The sequence below is a fragment of the Coregonus lavaretus genome, assembly GCF_964263955.1.
Source record: "Coregonus lavaretus genome assembly, chromosome: 40".
NCBI classification, from domain to species: Eukaryota; Metazoa; Chordata; class Actinopteri; order Salmoniformes; family Salmonidae; genus Coregonus; species Coregonus lavaretus.
Genome location: NC_140027.1, coordinates 11,592,474 through 11,602,990, shown reverse-complemented (window position 1 = coordinate 11,602,990; position 10,517 = coordinate 11,592,474). Strand labels below are relative to the sequence as shown.

The 10,517-nt window shown below is 41.2% G+C and overlaps 1 protein-coding gene across 3 annotated transcripts; it reads right to left on the bottom strand.

Moving 5' to 3' along the window:
- Positions 1 to 968: 968 nt before the first annotated feature.
- Positions 969 to 10,330, bottom strand: srsf7b (serine and arginine rich splicing factor 7b). Of its 3 annotated transcripts, XM_084156756.1 has the most exons (8): positions 10,273 to 10,330; positions 7,430 to 7,610; positions 6,900 to 7,076; positions 5,749 to 5,817; positions 4,793 to 4,864; positions 4,612 to 4,665; positions 2,537 to 2,581; positions 969 to 1,947 (listed from the first exon to the last, which is right to left on the bottom strand). In XM_084156756.1, the coding sequence occupies exons 1-8, from the start codon at positions 10,298 to 10,300 to the stop codon at positions 1,890 to 1,892; spliced, it is 684 nt and encodes a 227-aa protein (XP_084012882.1). In that variant the 5' UTR covers positions 10,301 to 10,330; the 3' UTR covers positions 969 to 1,889. The 3 variants fall into 3 exon arrangements, with proteins under 3 accessions (XP_084012882.1, XP_084012883.1, XP_084012884.1); XM_084156757.1 differs by lacking the exon at positions 2,537 to 2,581; XM_084156758.1 differs by lacking the exon at positions 5,749 to 5,817.
- Between the last annotated feature and the right edge of the window lie 187 nt (positions 10,331 to 10,517).

The following is a 10,517-nucleotide window of genomic DNA, read 5'->3' as shown; positions in this document are numbered from 1 at the left end:
AGGTGCACCTATATAATGATCATGCTGTTTAATCAGCTTCTTGATATGCCACACCTGTCAGGTGGATGGATTATCTTCACAAAGAAGAAATGCTCACTAACAGGTATGTAAACACATTTTTGCAATTTTTTGGGGGGAATATGTTTTTAATTATTTTCTAAAAACATGTTTTCAAGTTATCATTATGGGGTATTTTGTGTAGATGGGTGAGAAAAACAAATCACTTTAATCCATTTTGAATTCAGGCTTTAACACATCAAAATGTGGAATAAGTCAAGGGGTATGAATACTTTATTTGTTATGAGCCGGTTAAATTACTTGATATTTGTAGATTCAGTTAAGTTATAACGTAAATGCAGGTTCCTTTGCATAGCACCCCGTGATTCACCTTTGGTTGTGTTCCTTTCCAGTGCTGATCCCTTGCCTTTGTAGAAACCAACCAACCAATAGATGGAGCTCTATGTTTAAATTATCTCAATTGTTTTGAGGGTTTACATGGATAAACACAAGCAGCAGGACACAGCACTTGCCATATCAACAAAATATAGGTGGACATTATGATAGAAAGTTAGGCTTCAATGATGGTTGTTTGTCTAATACAGGTATTCCTCATGTGAGAGCATTTAATTATCCATTTCCCCAAGACACCACACAACCTTGATTCATCTTCGAACCCCTTGCATACCAAAATAAAGGTCACTAACACTACGTAGTTGACATTTTGCCTTTGGATAATGAGGCTATTAAAAGATATGAGCAGACTCTTTGGATTATGATCAAACAGCTGGGAAGAGAAGGGAAAAACAAGGGGGGAGAAACAAGCGGTAAACAGCTGCATTTCAATGAATACATCCCAAATGGCACCCTATTCCCTATATATTGCACTACTTTTGACTAGAGCCGATACGGGGCCATAGGGCTCTGGTCAAAAGTAGTGCACTATATAGGGAAAAGGGTGCGTTTGGGATGCACACAATGCCCTCTTTCCCACTGCTGTTATAGGCTAAACGCTCCCTGGTCTTTCCTTGCCCAAGAGCATATTGGCGTGTCTGAAAAACACCTCAGATATTACTGCACCATGAGAATTTTTTTAAATTGTCAAATCTTTGGCCAAGTGAAACAGAGTGGAGAGGCTAACTGGAGGCCCATCGACTGCATCATGATCATATTTTAGGACCATCTCTCACCCCCTCCTTTGTCTCTGTGACCTTGGGTGTTTTCACAATCAAATGTGTTTACAATTGTATTTTGTTAGGATCCCCATTAGCCGGCGACAGCTAGTCTTACTGGGGTCCGACACACAACGAAAAAGACATTACAGACAAAATACTTTACAATTTACATACATGTAAAAACATTATCAGTTACACATACATGTCAGTACACACAAGTAGGTCACATGTCTGAAGTAAAATATTAAACCTACACATTTGTAGAGGCAAAAGCTTAAAGTAGTAGTAGCTGTTTGGTATCAAGGATAAGACGAGCAGTGTGCTATGATCCTGAGTTCAAAATTCGAACAGCACATTTCGCAAGTGCAACATTGCCCTCTATAGGTAGAGGAGTTAACATGTTCACGCAATCCAAAACCTTTAATTTATCAACCTTTTCATTTAGTTGTGCTATATACAGACCAACTGTACCCAAATGGACAACACACCACCAAACAGCATCACAACCGTTTTAAATCAAATATACTTTATTAACCAACAACTATTTCTAAAACACAAACGCATTCCAAACTGGGTCCCCATTGCTTCTTTTTGAAATGTCAGTAATATGCCTCAAGAGGAAATTAACAAGCCTACATATTTTCAAACAATACAATGGGTTTACAAAGAACTTAGTCACAAGAGATGCTTACATAAACAAACAAAAACTTCACAAGTTCAGTCGTCTCTCTCCGAGCTGTCACTTCGTCGACGAGGACTCCTCGAGGTAGAGTGGCTGAAAGAGACAAAAACAGAAATGACTTTTCCCTCTTCATTTAATTGCTGTGCATTAACCCCAAATTAAAGTCATTACCTCAGTTGTGAGGAAAAACGCACCTCTGTTTTTGAGGTGACGCTTTAGATTTTGAGCAGCTGGGATTTAAAATAGAATTTTCATTTTTAGAGCTCATTCTTACAAGACTTCGACAGTGTCAATGTTTTGCAACCAAAGTATTTATGGGCCATGCATTTAATATAAGTTTGTCATACAAATTTATTATTTGGATGAATTTAAAGAATACAATTCAAATGATCTTTAAATACATATTTCACATATTGAATTGAAAGATGTGAATGTAACTGTTGTTGATTTATTGCAGAGTCTACCTTTCATTTGTAATGCTTAAGTAGCCTGACTTAAATGACCCATCATGCATCTAAACCGTTAAAACTGTAACCATGCATAATGACTGCCCTCCCGCATGGACAACATTGTCATTGTCTAATTTTGCTGCTTATCATGCATTGTCAAACTGTTCCACAGCTCGTTTAGAGAGGAGAATGGTGGAAAGAAAATTGGGGTCAGACTCAAGACTTCTGCTTACCTCCTCGTGGGGGAACCAGACTTGGATCTGCCCACAGAACCAGACCTGAAGAAGTAAACATACAAGACTTTCAGATTCTTTAGATTTAAAGTGTCCCTTTTTCATGTTGGTCATTGTTTTTTTTATAAAGTTTTTTAAATCTCCACAACAGGGTTAAGATCACTTCTAAAGCCTTGTTCACATTGGCAGTTTGAAGTGACTCAAATCCTATTTTTTTTGCATATCCGATTCGAATCAGTTATATTTCCTGCAGTCTGAACATTCAATAGCCACATGGAATTGGATATTTCAAGCCACATTTCAAACCACCTTCGTAGGTGGTTTGAAGTCAGATCCAAATCTGATTGCTGGCCATGCGACTTGTGTCTGAATAGTCAAATCGGATTTAATTGCCCTCAAGTGGTTTTTAGAATGTTATTTGGCATATCTTGTTGCTTGCTAGCTACTCTGTTGACAGTTTGACAAGAACATGATGTTGTAGCTAACTATCTTGGTAATTGTTTAGAAACAAATTAGTGAATGTACTAGAACGCTAAACAGCTGGTTAGTTGACTGCTGTGGCTAGCCAAAAAGGACTAGTTCTGAAATTGGATCACCTTATTCTTTGAGGCTTTAAAAGTGTTCTTACTCTATGATTTTTTGAACATTCAAAGCAACTGGGAAATGGTCCATGGCAGGCATTGTTGTCACCTTAGCTTGCTACATATCTTCTGAGTGATAGGAAGCACAAGCACCACCACCAATCAGCCTACACCACTGCACACACCCATCGTTACTATGACAACTAGCGTAGCCATGTCAGCAAACGACTGCTGTCTGAACACACACAAATCCGATTGGTCACTTGTAACTTGCTGTTTGGAGAGTCACTATTCACAAACGGATTTGAAAAACAAAACTGATTTGAGCATTAAGGCCTGAAGTTTGAACAACGCTTTAGCCCACGTGACAAACTCATTCCAAGGAGGGCCGAGTGTCTGCGGGCTTTCACTCTTCCCTTGTACTTGATTGATTAAATAAGGTCACTAATTACACTGACCAAAAATATAAACGCAACAATTTCAAAAACCTTACTGAGTTTACAGTTTATATAAGGAAATCAGTTAATTTATATCAATAAATTAGGCCCTAATCTATGGATTTCACATGACTGGGAATACAGATATGCATCTGTTGGTAACAAATACCATTTGCCTCATGCAGCGCAACACATCTCCTTCGCATAGAGTTGATCAGGCTGTTGATTGTGGCCTGTGGAATGTGGTGAGGCCGGTTGGACCTACTGCCAGATTTTCTAAAACGACGTTGGAGGTGGCTTATAGGTAGAGCAATGGACATTCAATTATCTGGCAACAGCTCTGGTGGAAATTCCTGCGGTCAGCATGCCAATTGCACACTCCCTCAAAACTTGAGACATTAGTAGCATTGTATTATGTGAAAAAACTGCACATTTTAGTGGCCTTTTATTGTCCCCAGCACAAGGTGCACCTGTATAATGATCATGCTGTTTAATCAGCTTCTTGATATGCCACACCTGTCAGGTGGATGGATTATCTTGGCAAAGGAGAAACGCTCACTAACAGGGATGTAAACAAATTTGTGCACAACATTTAAAGAGAAATAAGCTTTTTGTGCATATTAACATTTCGGGGATATTTTATTTCAGCTCATGAAACATGGGACCAACACTTAACATGTTGTGTTTATATTTTTGTTCAATGTAGTAAGGAACTCTCCTCACCTGGTTGTCTAGGTCTTAATTTAAAGGAAAAAACAAAAACCTGCAGACACTAGGCCCTCCATGGAGTGAGTTTGACACCCCTGCTTTAGTCTCTTAAGTAGGTGATGTAATATATCAAGGGGACAAATGTGCTCCCTTGATAGGGACAAGTCTAAATTGTCATAGCCGAAACGGTCAAAACCAACACAAAATTGTATTTTGTTGCGGTGGTGGCAATCTTTGGGGATTGACACAAACTGCTGTATTAAGTGTTAATTACTCAACTTATGTAGCTGCATTGTTGACAATAGCAATGAAACGCTGATCAGAGCACTGAAACAGTTATATTTCTCACCTGTTCTTTGCACGAGAAAGTGACCTAGACCTTGATCTGGACTTTGATCGAGATCTAAATAGAAATGAGGGGGGGAAAAGCATCAACACCCATCATTTAATAAATAAGTGAACAATGTTATTGTTATACACAATGTGGGATCTTTACATAATTCAAGCAAGTCCATTTTTCTACAATTTACCTTGATCTCTTGGGGGTAAGGGCTCTAGATCTTCTAGGAGAACGAGAGCGGTGTGGAGAGAAGGATCTTGATCTAGAACGTAGATATCAAAGCTGTCAGCTATGATACATTCATACCTGTTCTGGTAAACTCTGCAGTGCCATTCCTGGTCAACCCTGTTCCTGGAGAGCTACCATCCTATAGGTTTTTGCTCCAACCCTAATCTAGCACACCTGATTCTAATAACTAGCAGGTTGATAAGATGAATCAGGTTAGTAACACCTGGGGCTGAAGCGAAAACCTACAGCTCTCCAGGAACAGGGTTGGAGAACCATGACATAGACTAACCAGGTGAATCCAGGTGAAAGCTATGATCCCTTATTGATGTCACCTGTTTAATCCACTTCAATCAGTGTAGATGAAGGGGAGGAGACAGGTTAAAGAAGGATTTTTAAGCTTTGAGAAAATTGAGACATTGTGTATGTGTGCCTTTCAGAGGGTGAATGGGCAAGACAAAAGATTTAAGTGCCTTTGAACCGGGCATGGCAGTAGGTGCCAGGCGCACCGGTTTGAGTGTGTCAAGAACTGCAACACTGCTGGGTTTTTCACGCTCAACAGTTTCCCGTGCGTATCAAGAATGGTCCACCACCCAAAGGACATCCAGCCAACATGACACAACTGTGGGAAACATTGGAGTCAACATGGGCCAGCATCCCTGTGGTACACTTTTGACACCTTGTAGTCATGCCCCAACTAATTTAGGCTGTTCGGAGCGCAAAAAGGGGTGCAATGGAATATTTGGAAGGTGTTCCTAATGTTTTGTACAATAATTTGTATTTCATCATATTAGTTATGAAAAAAAAGCTCCAAGAACAGACCCCAGACGAACTCCATCTATGACTGATGTGACCCTCTTCTGAGGAAGTTGGACAACAGCGCATTTGGAATGAGAAAGGATTGTGCATAAAAGCGTTCACCTCCTGCCACGGCCCCGGCTGCGAGAGCGCGAGTACCTCCTCCCACCGGACCTGGAGTGAGACCGGGACCTAATCAAAACGAGGGGGAGGGAGGGAAAGAAGGACAGTTCAGAACAGGCCCCGTGAAGCCCCACATAACACTGCCTCAGTCTGCCTTTACTTCTGACCTGGCCACTGACAACAATCACCCTAAGCCCACTGACACTGGCTCAAATCAACACACAAAAAGAGGGGGATTCAATTAGATTTAGCATTACACATGCAATGGTACTGGTAGAAGTCACTATATAGACATAGCTGTTCATGGAGCTAACGTATCCTGCTTAAAGCAGGCCTTTCAGTTCTCTAGTAGAGTGGAAGAGAGAAACGTTATTGTCAAGTCATACATTACACTGGAGATAAAAACACATTAATTGGTACTTGAAATAAACCTTGCAAGATTGCCCGGGTGACCCACTTTGGACCAAGGTTCTAGCAGATCTAGGCGATCTAGAAGTATCTATCAGCCGACCTCTGCATCTAGTCGTGTTCTTCGATTTCTAACGATGATGATCGTATTGACAGCCAAATCGCTTGATTGAGACTTGATAGATGCAAGGCGATTTGTCTAGACGGGACCATGGTCTACCAGGTTGTCCTCTTTACAAAACCCCAGGCCCAAATTGATAACCAAATCATCTGGTGCATTGTCAGCCCTCTATGAAATCTTTAAGGTGCAGCTAGAAGTGGCAGTTGCTTGAGAAGGGGAGGTCTGGCTGATCGATCAACCCCATGGTCATAGAAGGATCGAAAGTGTGGAATTTGCTAGATGCCTCATGAAATCGTTAAGGATCGTGACACTCTGAATCAAACGGCGAAACCTGAAATGTTTTGACCAGGTGAGTTGTTAACAAAATAAATCCCACATAACAGTTCAGAAGTATTTCCATATTTTAAAAGGGATTAAGTGACAGGCGGAGAGACAAAAGTAGCAACAACAAGAGGTAGCCTAGACACAGGCAGTTTGTCAAGATTGTATGATAGTTTAATCATCATCTTTACTTTTTTTTTTTTATCTACATAAGACACTGAAAAATCAAGACAATGAAAAATAAGCGACAACTATCAAAATAAGAAAAGCTAAATCGAATGCATTGGCTAAGGAGGCTTACCTGCTCCTCCTGCGTCGACTGTAGCGGTGGCAGTCGTAGGCATAGTGGCCCCGCTCACCACACTCGTAGCACTTGTCGTTGGAGTCAAAGGGCCGGTTGGTGGGCGCACGCTCGTACCGAGATCGCCGCGGCATCCCTGTAGATAATTCAACTCGAACTCGAGATCCAGAAATTAACCTGAAAGACAGTCAGTTCAACAGTAAGCAAATTGCACACTGGCATAGTTCACTTCAAAAAGAGGACATGAGGAAACCCATCTAAAGTGTAACAAGCACTTAGGAACATGGCTAAAGTGTATGATCTGGATAGCAGCAAATGCGTAACACAAGATTATACCAGCTACCTGCTTACCCTTCTACTGATAGATGTCCCTAAACCAATAAAATGCTTCAATATTTGCAAAGAGCAAATTACATTATTGACTGGCAAACGTCAACAACACAGGTGCCCTATGAGCCCTTTCAGCTTGTAGGCCTTGGAGAGTAGACTAAACTTGGGGGCGAAGTCTGGAGTCTTGAGGAACCACTTACTTGCCGTCAAGGCCACGGACCGCATCTTCTGCATCCCGGGTGTCTTCAAACTCCACAAAGGCAAACCCAGGGGGGTTCCTAGCAATCCACACTGTTCTCAAGGGTCCATAATACCCGAACGCCCGCTCTAGCTCTCCTTTCCCCGCACCAGTGCCCAGGTTACCGACGTAAACCTTAGCGTCTGCAAAGGAAACATAGAAAGATGTGCCACCACTGATGCAACTCACTGACTTCTGTTCTGAGAGGCCTTTGATTTCCCCCTCCCCTAAGCTCAGTATCAAAAGGGTTGCTGTAAGTAACTGCACAGATGTAGAAATCGCATTGAAATGCAGTCCTCTCAAGGCATCCCATGTATTGAGGTCAGTGGACGATTAGCATAGTGTTGGCCTGAGGCAGTTCATCATGCTATGGTCTAAATTAAATTGTGTCAGGCATATTAATATAATATTGCGTGCTTTTCCTCATGACAATGAGCTGCATGTAGTGATTTACTGCAATTACGTATCACCTAAATCACACTTGAGCAAATATTTGAAGCCTGAAAATGTAAAATTAGGCAGAGGATCAACCTTATCTCCATATCTTGATACTAGAATGTGTCACATCTTATAATTGATCAATTTCTGCAATCTGCTACCTGTCTTTGAGAAGAAAAAAGGTTTATGGGGTTTTGATTAGGCCTAGGCCCATGTCTGATTTGCAGATGTTGCCAAGTGAACGTGTAATTTGCTCTTTGAATTATATGTAATAGATGTAACCCATCCCCTAACATTTGTCATACATAACCATTCAATTCTATATGAAACCGACCAACGTTACAGAAGCAGGGTGTTTTCATCAAGCTTAGCTACGTTTGGCTCTGTGGTGAACGAGTCAACACATCAACTAAGACAGAAGGTGGAACAGCTAGTGAGGTGAGGATTTTGTTTCTTTTTGTTACTTAGCCTAATTCAACTGCAAATAAGGTCAAATTTTGCAGACCCATTTTTGACTCATGAGCTGCCCTCTACAAAAGAAGTTAGCACCTTAACCCATAGACTCTTTAGCTATACTAATGTTATCAGTGGTTCTCAAATGTCTTGGGGACCCCAGATGTTACATGTAATTGATCTATTCCAGAGCTAGGACACCTAATTCAACTTGTCAACTAATGACTACTAATATATTTAAAGCGGCAATCAGCAGTTTAGCCTGGAGACCCGTCGTTGAATTGCATTGAATTCTACGTCGGGCAGAAATGGGCGTTTGTATCAGGAAAGTTTCCTCACGACCTCTACAAGCCAGAATGATGAATAAAAAGATCCAATTGGTAGTTACAGTCTTGTCCCATCGCTGCAACTCCCCTACGGACTCGGGAGAGGCGAAGGTCGAGAGCCATGCGTCCTCCGAAACACGACCCTGCCAAGCCGCACTGCTTCTTGACACACTGCTCGCTCAACCCGGAAGCCAGCCGCACCAATGTGTCAGAGGAAACACTGTCCAACTGGCGACCAAAGTCAGCTTGCAGGCTCCCGGCCCGCCACAAGGAGTCGCTAGAGCACGATGGGACAAGGAAATCCCGTCCGGCCAAACCCTCCCCTAACTCGGACGACGCTGGACCAATTGTGTGCCGCCTCATGGGTCTCCCGGTCACGGCCGGCTGTGACACAGATAAAAGTATATTTTTTTGCAGGTACAAATGTGAGACATTATATCGACAGCAAGTATAATTACATAAACTTTTCAAAGCGCTGGTAGTGCGTTCAGATTTATATCACCTGAAGCATGAGCACAAGAGACGCATGCATACTTGAAGAGCTCGTGCATGTGTTCACATGGTTCTGCGCATGCTTCAGGTGAAAAATCTGAACGCACTACCAGCGCCTTGAAAAGTTGATTTAGGTATACTTTCCTGTGAATATATTGTCTCACATTCCTACAGACAACCTGTAAAGTAAGTCATTCAACATTCTGGCTTGTGAGAGGAAATTTTCCAAACAAATGTATGGCGTTAATATCAGACGGTGAACCAGTGCTATCACAGTCTGGCAATCTGAAGTTGAAACAATAACAAAGCTTTCCCCGCACCTGTTTTGGTAAAAAGCTGAGGGATGGGGCTGGAGAAATGTAACCTATCTCAAATTCATAGAGTGATGGTTATAAGGAATGACCATCTATGATATCAAAATGATAGTTTTAACCATGTTTTGAGACTTTATAGCTAATGTCTGTTAACATTTACATTGTTTGCAAACATTGGAGTGAAACATGCTTATATTTTGGGTTCTGATGGGGTACAACAGTCAAACTAAGGTCATGAGGCATTTAAGCTGCAATATGTAACTTTTGTTATGTAAAATATATTTCACAGCGGTTTAGATGGTACAATGATTCTATACACAATGACTGCATGTTGTCACAAACTGAAATTAGGCAAACTATTAGAATTTTAGCAACCAGGAAATGGCGGAGCGATTTCTGCATATTGCACCTTTAAATTATTCAAGAATCAATGCAACAATGTTAATTAATGTGTAAGTCCACAAATGGATGTAGCAACTGCAGATTGCCCCATTAAAACATTTTGATCGAAAAATAGCTACATAATCAAGCCATTGATTAGAGAATCGGGTGTGCTAGTTCACGGCAAGAGCTAGGACAGCTAAGTACGCCTAATGTAGCTAACGTTAGATAGCTGGCTAGCTAGTTAGCTTAGCTGCATGCTAGTTAACTAAGCATGAGATTATCTTCATGAATACTGAGTTTGACGTCAATATATATTTTGTCTACTATTGAACATGCGTTAGGTTAGCTTTTTGTGCATTATTATGTGAAGTTAAAATCCGTTTTGCTATTTCGTTTACCTCCTCCGTTTCGACCGTGTCTTGACATGATTCAAGGCCCGCTTTACAATCAATCTGCGCATGCGTGTGTCAAACTGATGCTCCTGAGAGGACGGTCAGAGACAGGACGGTTCACAAAATGTACTCTTGCAATGCTATAAAATGATAAATCACTAATATTTCATAACATACTACATACCATGAATCACACAGTAGAGTATTAGGTTGGTGAAGAGGTTAGTAATGTGTAACTAGGTATTTAATTA

Excerpts from the sequence above, each read along its gene's own strand:
- srsf7b (XM_084156756.1), bottom strand. The coding sequence starts at position 10,300 with ATGTCAAGACACGGTCGAAACGGAGGAG. Across the intron at positions 4,865-5,748 it reads AGCCGGGGCCGTGGCAGGAG|ATCAAGATCCTTCTCTCCAC; the intron begins GTGAACGCTTTT and ends TCTACGTTCTAG. Across the intron at positions 1,948-2,536 it reads TCTGGTTCCCCCACGAGGAG|CCACTCTACCTCGAGGAGTC; the intron begins GTAAGCAGAAGT and ends TGTCTCTTTCAG.